The sequence below is a fragment of the Pistacia vera genome, unplaced genomic scaffold (genome assembly GCF_008641045.1).
Source record: "Pistacia vera cultivar Batoury unplaced genomic scaffold, PisVer_v2 Contig1579, whole genome shotgun sequence".
NCBI classification, from domain to species: domain Eukaryota; kingdom Viridiplantae; phylum Streptophyta; class Magnoliopsida; order Sapindales; family Anacardiaceae; genus Pistacia; species Pistacia vera.
In genome coordinates this window covers 16,813-35,988 of record NW_022195662.1, presented here as the reverse complement: position 1 = coordinate 35,988, position 19,176 = coordinate 16,813, and the positions used below count along the sequence as shown (strand labels likewise).

General features: G+C 33.8%; 1 protein-coding gene across 1 annotated transcript; it reads left to right on the top strand.

Moving 5' to 3' along the window:
* The first annotated feature begins 4,748 nt into the window (after window positions 1–4,748).
* LOC116124900 (leucoanthocyanidin reductase-like) lies at window positions 4,749–7,833 on the top strand. Its single transcript, XM_031410658.1, has 5 exons — window positions 4,749–5,104; window positions 5,195–5,335; window positions 5,420–5,657; window positions 7,063–7,266; window positions 7,349–7,833. Exons 1-5 carry the CDS (start codon window positions 4,901–4,903, stop codon window positions 7,591–7,593), a joined length of 1,032 nt encoding a protein of 343 aa, XP_031266518.1. The 5' UTR covers window positions 4,749–4,900; the 3' UTR covers window positions 7,594–7,833.
* The last annotated feature ends 11,343 nt before the right edge of the window (window positions 7,834–19,176 follow it).

The window sequence follows — 19,176 nt, the reverse complement described above, 5'->3', positions numbered from 1 at the left end:
CCATATATGAAGCTTTAGATATTCTTGTCTGTGACGTCATTCAATGGACCAAATGTGTTAACTTTTTCTTTTCGTTTCTTCGTCTACTTTCAAGTTAAAAGTTCAACCCCGACTTTATGTTGCAGCTGCCTCCAACATTGAGGTATAATATTGCAAAAATTAATTTCATTTTAGTTCTTAGAAGGATATATATATATATAACTAGCAAAAATATTCGTCAACAACCACCATTGTGTGACTTGATATAAAAGAGCAAAGGGGGATTTAACATGGTCTCTCAAGTTCGAATCCCCTTGATAGTAAAAGATAAGAGGAAGATCTAACATGATCTCTCAAAAAGAGAATCTAACATAATCTCTCAAGTTCGGATCTTTTTAAAGATAAAAGACCAACGTGAGGATCTAACGTGACCTTTTGAGTTCGAGTTCTCACGGTTGCTAATAGGGGTGACTACTGAAGCTCTTACCAAACCAATAGTTTCAGGGTTTCGGAGACTAATTGAGATATGCCCATCCCCCGCGGGGGTCATAAATAAAAAGTATTCATCAACTTAATAAACATTGAAAGTTGGGACAATTTACGTCTACAAGTTGAAGAAAGAGAAATGTGGCTTGGCAACATGGGCACGGGGCACCAATGTTTTACTACGGTAATTTAATATGGATAAGTTGAATTTTAATTTTTGGAGACCATTTGGGTGAAGTTAGATTGGTGGGGTTAGTTGAGATTTGTTGATAAGATATTTAACATTATTTTAAAAATAAATTTTCTAGTGTTCAAATAGAAGATTTTGATATCAGACAATATAAGTTTGTACCGTCAATTAAGTTGAAGGACGATTTTGTCAGTAAAACATTAAACAGAAGGAGAGCAAGTGTATTTGTGATTTCCTCAAATGACCATAAAACATTGATAGACGTTCTAAGAATTGCATTCTCTTTTGTATAACAAACACTCACTGCCCCTTTTCTTAATTTTTCTTTAAATCATTTTAGATCAGTAGTTATTTAAACATTTAAAAAAAAATGGAATGAATAATTAAAATAATAAATGTAAACCAAATATTACAATATATCTTTAAACTTAAATCCACCCTTTTACTTGTATTAAATAATAGAGTACATGTGCATCAACTACTTAAACAATGTATTTATTAACATATCATATTGGTTTCAATTAAGAAGATGCCAAATTAAGGCTTTAGATGCTGTGTTTACATTTTCATATTAGATCATTATTCACATTTTCTCCTTGGACACTTGAACTCTATCATTAGTTGGTCTAATTTAATTTAAAATTAGATCCAAAAGATTGGAGGTAAACTAGAAGAAGGGGCCCCATTTTACAATAATAATTTTATAAGAAATGAAGTAATTAACACTTGGACCCCAAATGGTTATAGTTTAATTAGGGTATCTCCTTGAAAGTTGGACAAAGTAATACATTAAATCCAATGTGATTATTATAGAATATTTTTATTTATTTTGACAATTTTTTTTAAAAAAATATTATATCAAATATATTTTCAGATCAAAATCGATTCATTGTATCTTAAAAAATTATCTTCAAATCATGAATCAAATGGACTTTAATTTCTTTAATAAAATAAAAATGGTTGAGTAATTAATGTTATAAATTAAATCTGACGTTATTCTCTGATCAAAAAATAAAAATATTTAAATGAATCAGCAGCTGTTTTTGTGTTTTACCGAATAATGATTGGATATGGGTTTAGCTTAAATCAGATTTATGTTATTATTATGAGTAAACGACATTTTCCCACCTAACGTTTGGTGAATCTACAGTTCGCTCCCCTAGTATCATAAATTGCAGATTCCTACAATTAAATTAACATATAATTGTTTAATTTAACAGTCAAAAGGGTAAAATGTTCATTTCAAAGATAAAAATTTTAAAATAACCCTTCACTTCTCTAATTCACTCCACCAACGATTTCAGATCATTCCGACATGTTTTCGACACAATCGACCTCTCCTGACACCACAATTACAATCCCTTCAAACCCCACATCAAAACCCCTAACCTCCCCGCCTAATTGAATCCCCCAATCGCCGACCGTCGCTTTTAGTATCAATCGACATTTCATCTAAATTCTGGCAAGTTCCGACACTGAAAACCACCCCTAAGACCACCAATAGCATCGCCGGCTTCCCCCCACCAAAACCCCCAACATTTCTGATTGTAATTGCCCACCGATCGCCGTCGCCTCTCCCTTATGTTTTTGCATTTTTTCGCCCCTTTCTAACCAAATTCCGGCACCTCGTTGAGATGCAATCAGGTAGAAAAGTTAGGGGTTTTTATGAGGAGGATAAGGGGATGCTGATGGTGATGTTAGGGAGGTCCAATGGTGCTGGAATCAGGCTAGATTCTTGGCTTGGTTGGGAACCTTTGAGGGTTATTTGAGAGATACAGGGGTTATTTTGTGAAAAAAGTAATGGCGTTAATTTGTGGGTGGGAATTGTGATTTATGAAACCAGGCGTGGGCACTGTGGATTCGCCAAATCTTGGGTGGGTACTCTATTATTATTAAAATGTTAAATTGATGGTAAACAATCGTGGCTGGTTGATAGAATACCAATGACTTTATTTTGTCGATTTACTGTTTATTTTAATCGATTATTAAAATATTTATTTACAAATTCACAAAATTAAAGCAATTGATTTGTTACTAAAACACGGTCTAGTTGAAACATTTAAAAGACCAAACATTCTTGTTCCCTCATGTTAACCCATTTTTAATAATATGATTGATTTTTTTTTTTTTTTTTTTTTAAGCTGTTTTATTTCTTATGCGTCTGGCTCTCCATTGGGATTCCTTTGGTTTTGCTGTATTGTAATATTTATATATCTTTTTAGGGGACAACCCAATGAAAGGTAGAACATCTGAATATGACCACGTTCTCTCCAAGCGTCTGGTTTTCTGTGAACCATTTTCAAATTTCAATACTGTTGGAGTTGCAATTAATTTAGTTACTTCATTATAATATTCAGAAATGGTTTGTTTACCAAATTGAATATTATTCTCTGCAACTTCAACTTAATTGCATTGCATGTGCATGAAAATAATGGAAATCTACATGACTGACTACAGCAATTTCATGGATAAAAGAAACGATATTGTCGGCCGTTTCGCAAAATAATAGCGATTCCGAACCAACCAATGACTATTTTATCCATCAACTGATAATTAAATAAAGAAAAATGAAAAACTTGCAACTGTTATTAGTTCTATTTCAGTGTTGAAACAGTAAGAAAAAATCCATGAAATTAACACAATTCCTACTGTTGTCAAGCATCTGGTAGGGGCTGGTGAACTTGATCTATGAAAACCCAATCAATTAACAAACTGAAAACTCTACCTACTAACCAAGCATTAACATAATCCACACAAAAAAAGAAAATGTTTGTAGGCAATTAACTCAATATAATTTTTTGAAAGTAAGTTTAGTCATCAACTGATAATTTCGATGATATGTTTTGTGGTCCAAGTTTGTATTTAAATTTCGATGATTTATTCCTATTTCACTCTTCACGAGGCTCTAGGCTACCAGTCAAGAACATCGAGCTACACTTCAACACTACTTACTTAAATTAATAAGTTAACTACTTTTTCCCACCCAAAAAAATGCTTAATTAGCTTTACACCTTCAAACTTTTAAAATGTCATTTTATTACCTAATTATTATGTTTCTCTCTGGTTTGGGTGGGGAATACAGTGATTTTCATTGTGAAGACGAAAATATACTTCTCTCTTTCTCTAATTAAAACTCAAAAAACCCTAGGGTGAGGAAGCTTTTATCGTCAACAATTGGTGAGCAAATGAGATCAGGAATATTGGGGCTTTTGGAGTGGAAGATATGGGGAGTCGATTGGCCGTGACAGGGACAATTTTTGGTAACAAAATCGACCGGAAAAGAACACCCCAAGTTCATCATGCAACCGAAACCCTAGGAAGAGGATGCGGGCGATTGGCGAGCAAATGGGGTCAAAGTTGTTAGGGGTTTTTGAGAGGAGAGGATGGGGATTCTGCTAGTGGTCTAAAGGTGGATTTTTGACACAGGAAACCAACGAAAGTCAGCTTGGAAGTTGAAAGGTCGTGCGGTGCACGACCGGTAATCGGTGAGCAAAGGACGATGATGGAGGTAAGGTTTTGTAAAGTGGGTTGTGGGGAGTGTGATTGTGGTGTCTCGGTGAATTTCTGGCAAAGAAATCGACCAAAACTTTGACTTGAAGAGTCGGCTATGTGAATGGAGGTTGTGGTGGGAAATGGTGAGTGAGGACGGTAAATGAAGACTTGGGCTTTGTAGAGGAGGTTATAAAGATTTTGTGGGTGGTCTCGGAAGTGATGGAAAATAACAAAAACCGCAGACTTCGACGCTACTAACGTGCACCATTTCTAGCTATGCACGGTCCTTTTCTTTTCTTCTTCTCCTACGGCCAAAATGTTTGTTGATCATTCTGCCGTCACTTATAATAGACTTTTGACTATCTTGTCCTCATCACAATAAAAATTACTAACAACTTTAGGTATTAAAGTGATAATTTAAAAGTTTGAGGGTGAAAAAAATGTCATTAAGCTTTTTTTTTTTTGGGTGGGAAAAAACTAAAGTTCATTGACGAAAGGGTTGTGTGGTAAATAAATGATGAAAATTTTGTGTTGAAGGTTAGTTGGAATATTAGCCACATAGAACTTTTTATTTATATATGTCGCCACTTAAGATGATCTTTCCACCTCGTAAAACTTTTTCCTTAAGCCTCCGCAACTTCTATATATGTCTCAATAACATAGAGCAAATCAACTCGAATCGATCGTATGTTTTCCTTCTCTTAAGCTTTTCTTGAAAAAGAAGTACTTGCCCAAGAAAAAAAAAAAAAAAAAATGACCGTATCACCCACTTTTTCCACGGCCAAGAGCAGCAGGGTTCTGATCATTGGAGCCACCGGCTTCATCGGTCACTTTGTAGCCGACGCCAGCGTCGACTCCGGTCGACCCACCTATGTTCTCGTCCGCTCTAGTGTCACTAGCCCCAGGAAGGCTAAAATAATCCAGCAACTTCAAAACAAGGGCGCTGTAGTATTATATGTATTGATCACTCTCTGCATCTTTGAGTTGTTGTTGCTCATGTCATGTTACTGTTTTTATAATTGCTTACTTTTTTTATTTACGTTGAAGGGATCAATAAGTGATAAGGACATAATGGAGAAAATATTGAAAGAGTACGAGATTGATATCGTGATTTCAAGTGTTGGTGGTGAGAAAATATTGGACCAGCTCCATCTGGTGGAGGCCATTAAAGCGGTTGGTACTGTTAAGGTATGCAATATTTATAAACCTTGGATAATATTTTTCATCGTAAACTATTTATGTTCTTATGAAAGGTGGAAGTGTAAATTGCAGAGATTTTTGCCGTCGGAATTTGGACATGACGTGGACAGAGCTGACCCGGTGGAACCAGGGCTCATCATGTACCAAGAGAAGCGCAAAGTCAGGCGTTTAATTGAAGAACTTGGTGTACCTTACACCTATATTTGTTGCAATTCAATTGCTTCTTGGCCCTATTACAACAATCACCACCCTTCAGAAGTTCTTCCTCCGTTGGATCAGTTTGAAATCTACGGAGATGGCAGCGTCAAAGGTACGCAATTAAGACCTATATACAAAATATAGTGATGTAATCAACTGAGGTAATTTTAACCAAAAATTTTAAAGGAACGTTGCCTTAATGATTAAGGTTGAATCGCATAAAGATAAAAAAGTGTTTGTCCAATATTTGTATTTATATAAGTATACAAAATTGGGTTTGAAATGTCAAAGAATATGGTTGAATTTGTGTATTTCGTGAAAACACTAATTTCAAAGCGTCGGTTTCAGGACTCGATAGTGGATGCCTTTTCCTACCCTGTCTTTTTTACTTCTCTACTTTAATTAAGGGTGGTCAATTATATATGATTTGTATTTTCTTATTTTATGACATACTTTTCCTTATTTTGCATAAACAAAAATATTTAAATAATTCAATTTAAACTTAATGGAAAATTGATAAAACTATGGTTGTTCTGTTCTGTAGACTAGTAGTTCAATGTATGTTCACTTTGTTGTATGAAAACCAATATTCTTTTTGTTGTTATGTTTAGCCTGTCAAAGTCCTTATTTTGTTTCTTACTTTCTTTATCTGTCACTATATTTTTACTGGGCCAAGAGCTGGAGTCCATGTTAGAGTCCCTCTCACTGTTTGGTAGAGCCCAATTCTTTTTAAGTAACAAATGACAAGTGACAACTGTTAAAAATACTGAAATATTTCAGCAGCGACAACTTTTCATAATAAATTATCAGATGCTTTTGTTTTTCAAGAAAAAGTTAAAGATGTGTTAATTACGCCTTACATGGTCCCCTAGGTTATTAACTTACATAGAAAAAAAGGGAATTATTTACTCTAATTAAATAATTGATTTAATAGTTAACACTTAACAGTGTTTGAGTAACATTACATTTAGAGTATTTTTAATCTTCCTCTTTATTTTAAAGAGTATTTTTCATATAAATAAAAAACATCTACATTAATTTATAAATATAAAGAATAAAATATTTATTTAAATTCAATACTCTTTAGATTTTAGGAGAGAGAATATATTTTTTCAAGAAAAAAAAACCTAATAGGGGAGATAAATCATAAATAAAATATATAAAAACTTATAATTTATTATTTAAAATTATGATAGAGATTTAAATTTGATTCTCTAAATGTGGAGAGTCAAACTCACTCTTTAATTTATATTTAAAGGATAAAGAACCTTTTAAACTCTTATTTTTATGGATAAACTCTTTATAATAAAGAGTTTAAGATCATATAAAAATTCTTTTTAAAATATTTTAATAATTTAATCTCATAAATTTTTCCTCTAAGTTTCGTATGTGGAATAATGAGTTTCACCTGTCGGGTCGAGATTTATAAAATTAGACTGTGGACAGTATTTATTGTTAATTGTTTGGTAGAGAAAAGGAGGAATTAATTAGAATAGTAAAATGGTTTTGTATTGTAGCTTACTTTGTTGCCGGCACTGATATTGGAAAATTCACAATGAAAATTGCTGATGACATCCGAACTGTAAACAAGTCGGTTCATTTTCGACCACAACCCAATTGTTATAACATTAACGAGCTTGCATGTTTATGGGAAAAGAAAATTGGAAGAACTTTACCAAGAGTCACTGTTTCTGAGGATGATCTCCTAGCTGCAGCTGCAGGTTCCTTCATTCTAAACCTATTACTTTAAAATTGAATTTTACTGTAAAATTTAAGTTACTAATTTCTTATTTTTTGGTGCAGAGAATATCATACCACAAAGTGTTGTTGCATCGTTCACACATGATATTTTCATTAAGGGCTGTCAAGTTAATTTTTCAGTTGATGGTCATGATGAGATTGAAGTGAAGGATCTCTATCCTGATGAGCAATTTCGTAGCTTGGATGATTGCTTCACTGACTTCGCCCACCTGTTAAAGGAAAAATCTATGGAGGCTGATGAGAAGTCACTGCCATCAACTCAACTACCCACTCCGATTTGTGCTTGATAGGAGTAATATTGGAGTTACAAACATCTCTAGCTAACTTTTCTTTCGTAAACGTTACGTGTCAGTTTATAATTGGTTAGTTTATATGAGTCTCACCTGTCCAACAATAAGTTCCGTCTAATCAAACTAATTACAAACTGTCACATAAGGTTAGTGAGAGGTGTTAGTGAGAGAGATTTATGAGACTAGTAATATTGTCTTGATAATAATTTATTTTACTATTTTCCTTGTTATTTTTAATTTATGGCATTATGCGTTAAAGACAAATACTTCCCCATTATGTCGCAATGTATGTTGTAAATTTGTTTTCCATGATCGCTTATTTATCTAAGTTGAAATATTATTATTGGTTGATAATTCTTGTGGTAAACACGCATGCAGCCGACAAGGACAACAAAAAGTAAGGTGAATACTGAATAGACTGATGGTATTAGCATTTAGCAGCCACCTATTTTGAAAATACTTTAATAACAAAATTAAACAATTCATTAGTTTCTAATTACATCAATATATTTCCTTATTCTCCTCAATCCACAACTCATGTATGCCATAAAAGAAAAAACCAACTCATCCTATTAAAAGAAAAATAATAAAATCCTAAAAGTGATTGAGAGAGTAACCTCTCCCTTATGTCCGGATGAAAAAACCTTTAAACTACTGATATTAATTATATCTAAAAAGTCTTATATTCCAATTAGATTGCATCAGAGTTACTTATTAGCTTCTAATTATTTATAACAGTTCAAACTGATGTTACTCAATGTTTTAAAAACTAACCTGGTCAGTGACCAGGGTAGGTGATCGGATTCCCAGTTAACCGGTTGAACCGGTTTGACCGAATAATCAAACCATCTTCCTGATCTCATCGCCCAATCAATGTTTTCTCATTTCTGTACTTCTCTTTCTTTATCTCATTAGCTCATAAATGATAAATCCCTCACTTCTCCATCAACAAACCACTTTTTATTTGTTTTTTTATTAAATGCATTACAGTACACTCTTCATCTTTTTTCAAGGATATTTAATATTTGTTTTTTCTTTTGGATGAAAGCTCATTAAATGCAAAATAAGTACACCTTCTTTAACTATTAAATTAAATTATTTATTTCCAAATCTATGCCACCTTAAGATTGCAGTAGGTGTCCGCATGGGGATTAGGTAGAACCAGAACTTCAAAGTAGAATCAGAATCGACAATGTGCGGATAAATTTCAGTTTTTTTTTTTTTTTGGGAATCGACACAAACTGGAATTAAAATATGAAAAAAAAGGACTTACAATGGGTACTTGTTTTAGAACTTACTTGAAATTTGTATTGGGTACTTGGTTTATAATATATTTTAAAACCTAGGTCAAAATAAAATATCTATAAAGAATGGAGGGATTATATAATTTTACATGTAAAAAAATTTAAAATATAAAAAAATTAAATTTTTATAATAACCTAATTAAATAAATATATAATTATACTTATTACATATAAACTACATTATATAAACTTTAATATATCATAATATATTAATATTAAATTTTTTATTAATTAAGTATATAATTAGAATTATGATCAATTAAAAGTATTTTAATGGTATTAAAATAGTTATTTCTGAATAAAATAATATATTTGATTAAATAATAATATAATATTTATTTATTTATTTCAATTATCAAGTTCTAATTATATATGTAATAAATTAATAATTAATTAATTTTTATGATAAATTGATAAACATTAATACATTACTAGTTGAATGATTACTTAATCAATTATAACATTACATTATAATTAAATGATTACTTAATTAATTATAAATTTATAACATTACATTAGTAATTTAGTATATCACTTAATTAAATAATTAGAAATTTAATTAATGATAACATTATATTAGAGATTTATAGTATAATTACTTAATTAATTATTACATTATAAACAAATGATTACTTAACTAATTATAATATTCAATTATAAATATTAGTACAATACTTAATTAAATTATTAGAAATTTAATTAATTATAATATTATATTAAAAATTTATAGTATAATTACTTAATTAATTATAACATTACATTATAGTATGATCATATAATTAATTATAACATTACATAATAAAATGATTACTTAATTAATTATAAAATTATATTATAAACATTAGTTATTTATTATATTAGCACAATACTTAATTAAATAATTAGAAATTTAATTAATTATAACATTACATTATAAATTTATAGTATGATTACTTAATTAATTATAAAATTACGTTATAAACAAATGATTACTTAATTAATTATAACATTTTATTATAAACATTAGTACAATACTTAATTAAATGATTAGAAATTTAATTAATTATAATATTATATTAAAGATTTATAGTATGATTACTTAATTCATTATAACATTATATTATAGTATAATCACATAATTAATTATAACATTACATAATTAAATGATTATTTAATTAACTATGACATTATATTATAAACATTAGTAATTTACTACATTACCACAGTACTTAATTAAATGATTAAAAGTTTAATTAATTATAACATTACATCATAAATTTATAGTATAATTACTTAATTAATTATAACATTACGATATAAACAAATGGTTACTTAATTAATTATAACATTCTATTATAAATATTAGTACAATATTTAATTAAATTATTAGAAATTTAATCAATTAAAACATTATATTATAATTAAATAATTACTTAATTAATTATAACATTACGTAGTTAAATGATTACTTAATTGATTATAAATTTATAACATTACATTATAAACATTAATAATTTACTACATTAGTATATCACTTAATTAAATGATTAGAAATTTAATTAATTATAATATTATATTATAGATTTATAATATGATTACTTAATTAATTATAATATTCTATTATAAACATTTAGAGGTGGGCAGGGACCAGTCCCAAGCAGGCTCAGGCTGGGACTAGTACCAGGCCCATGAGCAAAATGAGGACCCGGACTGGTCCTATGGGCCTAGACAATTCACCCCCCCCCCCTCCCCCCCCGATCTTTTTTTATATTTTGGGGCGAAACAAAATTTTGTAGGGGGATTTTAGTATTTTTCAGGGGCAGATTAGTAAGTTTCTAAAAATTTAATTAATTAATAGTTAATTTTAATTTTTAACATAAATTCACGTTTCACACATTCACGCTTCACAAATAAACAATTAAATAATTTTTTAATTAAATTATTCATTTTCATCGCCAACAATATTTACATCATTCAAATCTATATTCCTAAAGAGTTCGAGTAGTTTGGGATCTTCAGGGTGATGTTGTAGTCTTCTTTCTGCTTGAGTCCAACTCGTAAACACGTTATGACTTCAATCATCTCATCGGTTAAAGAACATCTTTTGTCTTCAATAATCCGACCATTCGTTGAAAATGTTGACTCGGATGCAATTATAGAAACCGGCACAGATAAAATGTTACGTGCCATTTGGGCTACAATGGGGAACCGACTTTCATGTTGGTTCCATCACTGAAGAATATTCATATCATGTTTCTCCTTTATCGTCATAAAGGATAGGTTCACTTGTAGGTAACGATTCAGCTCATTTGGTCCATGTATGTATGAGCTGGAGCTGCTACTTCCACCGCATTCCACATACGTCCACTTGCTCGATCCTTGACGAAAGGCTGCATTAAGGTCCGGATCCTTTCTCCTAAACGTTCCACTTCTACTTCCATTGTACCTATTCTCATATAAAGAAAAAAGGCTATCCAATTTTTGTTTAAAGTCAGTCGAATAAGACGTATAATCATGTCCTAAATGCTGGCATATCTCAGTAATTATACAGTTAACTACGTGTAATTTAAACCTAGGATCTAGAATAAGGCCTAATCCATATAAGAATTGAATATCTAACCAATATCTCTTATATTTTTCTTCCATCTTTAAAACAATTTCACTTAAAATGTTATTATATCTATATTGAGCAAAAGTTTTAGCAATTTGAAGTAAAATATCTAACACTATATTAGTAGTTGGATAATAAATACCACTTAATGTATTAGTAGCATCATCAAAAATTTGAAAAAATGAATAAAAAAGTTCACAAACCGCCCCATCATCATAGCTGACAACTTCCTCTGGACGGTTCTTCTGGTTGACAAAATCTGTAATTTGTTTCGCGGTTGGCAAAGCTTTTTCTAACATCAAGTAGGTGGAGTCCCAACGGATAGGCATGTCTGTACATAACTTCAAAGGTAGAACTGGTGGGTCCTCTTCTTACTTACAATATTTGACGTAATCCTGCCATCTTTTATTACTATCGCCAACGATAAATCCGATAGCTCTGCGCACCCTCTCCATCTTCGAATGTATAGCATCTAAACCTGCTTTAACTATCAAATTGATGATGTGGCAAGCACATCTCTAGTGAAAAAATTTGTCTTCACCACGCGGATCCAATCTCTTTTCAAATAAAGAGATTGTCGCAGTGTTAGCAGCTGCATTATAAAACGTTAGCGCTACAACTCTATTAGTTAATAAATATTCTTGCAAAACTTCAAGAATTATAAAATAAATAGTTTCAACACTATGTTTTTCATATAATAGTTTAAAACCTATCAATTTTTGTTATAAACCCCAATTATGATCTAAGAAATGTACCATGACAGTTAAAAAATTGGTTTTTGATCTACAAGCCCATATGTCTGATGTAAGTGCAATAGATATATTCTGTGAAGAAATATTTTCTTGTATTTTCATAATGAGATGTATAATGAATTTATAGCAAAAACAAAAAACTAATCTAAGAAGAAAATAATTACATTCCTAATATAATTGATTTGATTCCTAACCTAATATAGAGAATAATCTTATTTCCTAACTTCATCACCTATTTTACACTTCAACACTCCCCCTCAAGCTGAAGCATATAAGTCATATGCACCAAGCTTGGTACAAATAAAATCAACACAAGAACCCTTGAGAGACTTAATGAGGATGTCTGCTAACTGGTCGTTGGAACTGACATAACTAGTTGAAATATCCCCTAATAGAACTTTCTCTCGAACAAAGTGACAATCTATCTCTATGTGTTTAGTCCTCTCATGAAACACTGGATTTGAAGTAATATGAAGGGTAGCCTGGTTATCACAGAGTAATTTCATTTGTGATACTTCGACAAATCTCAACTCTTGAATTAGTTGTTTTAACCAAACAAGCTCACAAGTGGCCACGACCATTGCACGATACTCTACTTCAGCACTTGACCTTGCAACAACTGCTTGTTTCTTACTTTTCCATGAAACTAGGTTTCCTCCAACAAGGACACAAAAGCCTGAGGTAGAACGTCTATCAGATGGAGATCCTGCCCAATCAGCATCTGAATATCCGATAATATGTGAATGACCCTTATTTTCATACAGTAAGCCTCTACCTGGTGCTCCCTTGATATACCTTAAAATCCGAACAACTGCATCCCAATGACTATCACATGGAGTTTGAAGGAACTGACTTACAAAACTGACAGAAAAGGAAATATTAGGTCGGGTGATAGTAAGATAGTTAAGTTTTTCAGCAAGTCTTCGATACCTTCCAGGATCAGCAAGAGGTTCCCCCATCCAGGTGAGAGTTTCAAATTAGGATCCATAGGAGAATCTATTGGTTTGCAATCTGACATCCCTATTGCCTCTAGAATATCTAGTGCATACTTCCTCTGAGATATAACAATACCAGATTTGGACTAAGCGACTTCTATGCCAATAAAGTATTTGAGTAGCCCTAAGTCTTTCGTCTAAAAGTGTTTGAACAAGTGTTGCTTCAACTGTCCAATGCCATCTTGATCACTCCCTGTAATGACAATATCATCGACATAGACAACCAGATAGATACATTGCCATAGTGAAGTATGTCTATAGAAAACAGAGTGATCAGGCTCACATTGAATCATACCAAACTCTTGAATAACTATACTAAATCGTCCAAACCAAGCACGAGGAGACTGTTTGAGGCCATATAGAGAATGACGAAGTTTACATACCAAACCAGACTCCCCCTGAGCAACAAAACCAGGAGGTTACTCCATTTAAATATCTTCTTGAAATTCACCATGAAGAAAAGCATTCTTAATATCCAATTGATGCATAGGCCAGTGTCGAATGACAGCCATAGCAAAGAACAACCGAACGAAGACATCTTAGCAACAGGGGAAAAAGTGTCAAAATAATATGTCCCATGATCTGAGTGTATCCTTTGGCCACTAAACGAGCTTTTAGCCGATCAACCTTACAATTTAGACCAACCTTGACAGTATAAATCCACCAACAACCAACAGTCGAATGGCCAGGAGGTAAGAAAACTAACTCCCAAGTATGATTATGATGCAAAGCCGACATTTCATCAACCATTGCCTGACGTCACTCATGGTGAGAAAGTGCCTCATGAACAGTGTAAGGAACAGAAACCGAAGATAGGGTGGATACAAAGGCATAATATGAAGGATATAAATGATGATAACTCAAAAAATTGTAGATGGTATGAGGGTTGCGTATAGACCTCATACCTTTACAAATAACAATGGGAAACTGATCAGCTGGAGACCGGACCTTGACATTGGAGGAATCGAGCACAGGACCTGTAGTGACAGGGATCTCAGGAATGGCAGCAGAAACATCAGGATCACTTGTAAAAGGAACAAGACTATTGTCGACAGGAAGAGTGGTATTAGTAGTAGACTGAGGTATCGAAACAAACAAAGGTGGGAAAGCAACGTATGGAATTGGTAGAACATCTACTATCGGATCAGACTCCACTGGAGGATGAGGAAAAAATGGAGAAGATTCAAAGAACGTAACATCAGCAGAGATGAAGTAGCGATGTGTGGCGGGAGAATAACACTTATAGCCCTTTTGAAGACGTGAATACCCTAAGAAAATACATTTCGTAGACTTGGCTGACAGTTTATCCTGACTAGAAGAGAAAATATGAACAAAACAGGTGCTCCCAAAGACACACAGGGGAAGAGAAAATAATGGAGTATTAGGGAATAATATGGAGTGTGGAACCTGGTCTTGTAAGACAGAAGAAGGCATGCGATTTATTAAGTAACAAGCGGTTAGAACCGCATCAGCCCAAAACTGGAAAGGGACGTGGCTATGTAAAAGAAGAGTGCGAGCAGTTTCAATGAGGTGTCTATTTTTACGCTCAGCAATGCCATTATGTTAGGGACTATAAGCACAAGAAGACTGATGAAGAATTCCTTGAGATGTCATGAATTTAGTAAAGGCATCAGAGAAATATTCACGAGCATTATCACTTCGTAATATACGAATGGTAGTATTATGTTGAGTCTTAATTTCAGCACAAAATAATGAAAATATGGAAAATAAGTCAGAACGAGAGCGCATAAGAAATAACCAAGTGCAACAGGAATATTCATCAATAAATGTAACAAAATATTTAAATCCCAAAGTAGAGTTAACACGACAAGGACCCTACACATCTGAATGCACTAATCAAATGGGGACGCAGCCCATTTATTGACACGCTTTGGAAAAGAACTACGAGTATGCTTTCCAAGCTGACACGACTCACAACTCAAAGACAATAATTTAGATAGACCTAGGATCATTTTCTAAAGTTTGGAAAGACTAGGATGGCCCAAACGATTATGAAGGAGATTTGGAGACTCGGAGACAATGCATGCTGTAGATGGGATATGGAGATGATAGAGACCCTGTGACTCACGTCCTGTGCCAATCATCTGTCCCGTGTTACGATCCTGTATAACAACAAAGTCAGTATCAAAACGAATAGAGCAATTTAAAGAGCGGGTAAGTTTACTGACAGACACAAGATTAAATGGACATTTGGGAATATAAAGCACAGAGTCTAATGCTAAGGAACGGAGGGGTTTTGCACATCCAATAGCTTGAACATCGGCTTTAAACCCATTGGCTAAAGTAACAGGAGGTAAAGATACAGTATTTGTAATCTGAGTAAGTAAATGAAGGTTACCAGAAATATGATCCGAGGCACCTGAATCTAGGACCCAAGGTCCTAAAGTGGAAGATTGAGAAAGGCAGGCAACTGAATTACCCATTTGAGCGACGGAGGCAATGGATGAAGAAGACTGCATACTGGCCTGATACTGTAAGTATTCATCATAATCAGTACCTGTGAGAGTTAATGAGGGTTGAGCTAACATTGTAGAGGACTCAGAATGAAGATCAAAGTGATCAGCTTGAGCAATATTAGCAGCTCGGGTAGGTCGACCATGTAACTTAAAACATTTCTCTCTGATATGCCCCCACTGATGACAGTAACTACACTTGGGCCGATTTCCCCTGCCACTTCGATCGCCCTGTTCTCGAAAAGTGTGAGACTGAGAAACAAGGACTGAAGAGTCACCTGGGGAATGCACAGTAGTAGGGGAGGAAACCCGAAGTAATCTGGCAAACACTTCATCAAGGGAAGGCATGGTGGATCCAGAAAGAATTTGATCTCGAACAGGTGTAAGATCTGGACCTAGAGCTGCAAGTGTCAGGACCATAAAGAAATTGTCCCGTTGAGCTAAATCTTCTGCCGCAGATTTACCAACTGGTAATAGCAGATTGAATTCTGTCTTAAGGGAAGCCATCTTACCAAGGAAGTCCGACATATTCATATCCTGTTGTTTGAGATGAACTAGGTTGGACACAACAGAATATAAACGTTGAATGTCATTTGTATAGAGAAGTTTAGCCTGACTTTAAATATCAACACAAGAGCGGTAAGATTTGTAAATAGGGTGAAGAAGGGGATCAATAGTTCGCCATAACATACTACACAGCATAGCATCAATTTTAGTCTAGGAAGACTTATCTAACGTAATATCATCAGCTTTGGTGGTCAAGTGATCCTTCAAACCTTGACCCATACACCAAAATTCGATAAAGGCAGCCCATGATGAATAATTAGCAGTCCCAATTAATCTCTCAGTGGTGATGGGAGGAATAGATACAAAAGAAAAACCACTTGGATGCGAAGGAGAGGTTGTTTTTGAAGAATCCATGAAGTCTTGAAACTGACAGAAACACAGAAACTTACGCTTGCTAGAAAAACTGAACACTCATCGGAAAACAGATCGGAGCAAAAGCTGACGGAAACACCTTGAAATGGTTTGCCGATGAGGTGGAGAGGAACAAGATGCTGGTGGTGGTGAGAACTCACGCTCGCCTGAAAAACAGATCGGAGGAGGGGCTGCCAAAAAAACGATCGGCGCGTGCAGCGGTGGCCTACAACAAAACCACTCGAGTTAGGACGACAAGCAGAAGACGATCAGTCCAGTGTGATTGGACCAGATTCTGATCGTTGCCGGAGAACAGTCGTCGAAAAAAAATCCGAGAAAGAGAGAAATTTTTTTGAAATTTCAGACACCAAGCTCTAATACCATGTGAAGAAATATTTTCTTGTATTTTCATAATGAGATGTACAATGAATTTATAGCAAAAACAAAAAACTAATCTAGGAAGAAAATAATTACATTCCTAATATAATTGATCTGATTCCTAACCTAATATAGAGAATAATCTTATTTCCTAACTTCATCACCTATTTTACACTTCAACATATTCCTAAAATTTTGAAATTCGTTTTTAAGTTTATTATTTATTTTGTTATAAGGTTTTATTATATCTTTTCTACTTGTACTTCTATTAACAGGGGTATATGCTGGACAAAATGCAGTTTTAACCATATGAATAAAAAAAGGATTTTCAGATAAACAAATGGGAGAGTCTGTAGCAACAATATATCTTGTTATTTCCTCTCGTGCAACATGTGTATTGTATTACCATGTTAAGAGAGTTGAGGATTGTGAATTAAAATTAAGTTGAGTTTGAATTTGTCTACTTGATCCGCTTGAAGATGCATCGAGCAACTGTATTATTTGGGGGTGCTTCTTCTCCACGTGTTGTCGCATCATTGAAGTCCCTTCTCAACGCCAATAATGGTTCCATAGAAATTACATATCCCACACGATTCTTCCCCCTCCCCATTTGTCTTTGGGCGTTTTGATTTGGTGAAGTATTACCATACATCGGACACAACCCTCTTTGACGGTCGGGGGGTTGGGCTATGCCCGTGCCTGTTAACTCGCAGCTCGCATGTGTTCGGCTACACCTCTGTTAGGATCCCACATTGAAAGGGAAAAGGGTGGGTATGTGGGTTATAAAGGCTTGGGCACCCTCCCTTGGCAAGCCGGTTTTTCAATGAGAGTTCTACCTAAGCCCATGAAAGACCCATGGCCCAGCCCAAATTGTTGAGTTATTGGAGTGGGTTCCTATCAATTGGTATCAGAGCATGATCATGCGCCTATGTGGCAACGCACTTGTGGCAGGCTGACCTTGGGCCCAGGCTGCTACCCCGAGAAAGGGCATGAAGGCCCGAGGGAAAGGGGATCCACGTAGTCACCCAAGGGGTAAAGAGACCGACGAGGGTAAAGAGACCGACGTGGACGTCGGTTGCGGAAGCGTGGTGGAATGTTAGGATCCCACATTGAAAGGGAAAAGGGTGGGTATGTGGGTTATAAAGGCTTCGGCACCCTCCCTTGGCAAGCCGGTTTTCCAATGAGAGTTCTACCCAAGCCCATGAAAGACACATGGCCCAGCCCAAATTATTGAGTTATTGGAGTGGGTTCCTATCAACCTCATCCCGACCGAATGTGGTTGTGGAATTGTAGCTGCTTCCTCTGGAGGAAATGGTGAAAATAGATTGAAGCCTTCCATTTCTTCGGTGGATGGAACATAAAACTCATTTAGGGAAGTCATTATAAATTTATGATAAAATAATAAATAATTAAAATGAAAAGAAATGAAATAATAATATGAAATTATGATGATATTGAAAAATAGAAAAAAATTGAATAATATAAAATTATAAATAAATTATATGAATAAATTAAAAATATAAATATAAATTGAATGAGAAATTGATTGGAGATTTGGAGTAGAGAGATTGAGAGAGTGAGAGATTGATTGGTGTGGAAAAAATGAAAGATTTTAAAGTTATTTATAGTTGGGGGGTAGGGGGGAGAGTGAAAAAAAAAAAAGTTATAATTTATATTATAACTGTTGGCTGGCACGTGACCGTTGCCAGCCAACGATTAGTAAATTTTTTTTTTTTTTTAATTTTATAAAATTTTATTTTAGCCCTCGTAATTTATGTTTATTTTAAATTGATAGGGGTTTTATGTAATTGTGTAGGAGACTACATTGAAAAAATCCAAAAAAAATTGGGCTCAGGCCTGGGACCGGTCCCAGGCTCATGCCCGGGCCCTCCTCCTTATGCCTGGTCCTGTTTTGGGGCCATACCTCCTAGGATCGGTCCTTGAGGTTGGGCTTTTGGGCCCAGTCCCAAATGCCCACCTCTATAAACATTAGTACAATATTTAATTAAATGATTAGAAATTTAATTAATTATAATATTAAATTATAGATTTATAGTATGATTGTTTAATTAATTGTTTGTGTTTTGGTTTTAATAGAGGAATTTTATGTGAATTATGACGAATTGATTGAATTCAAGTGTTGCCTAGAAATTAGAGGATTTATGAGTC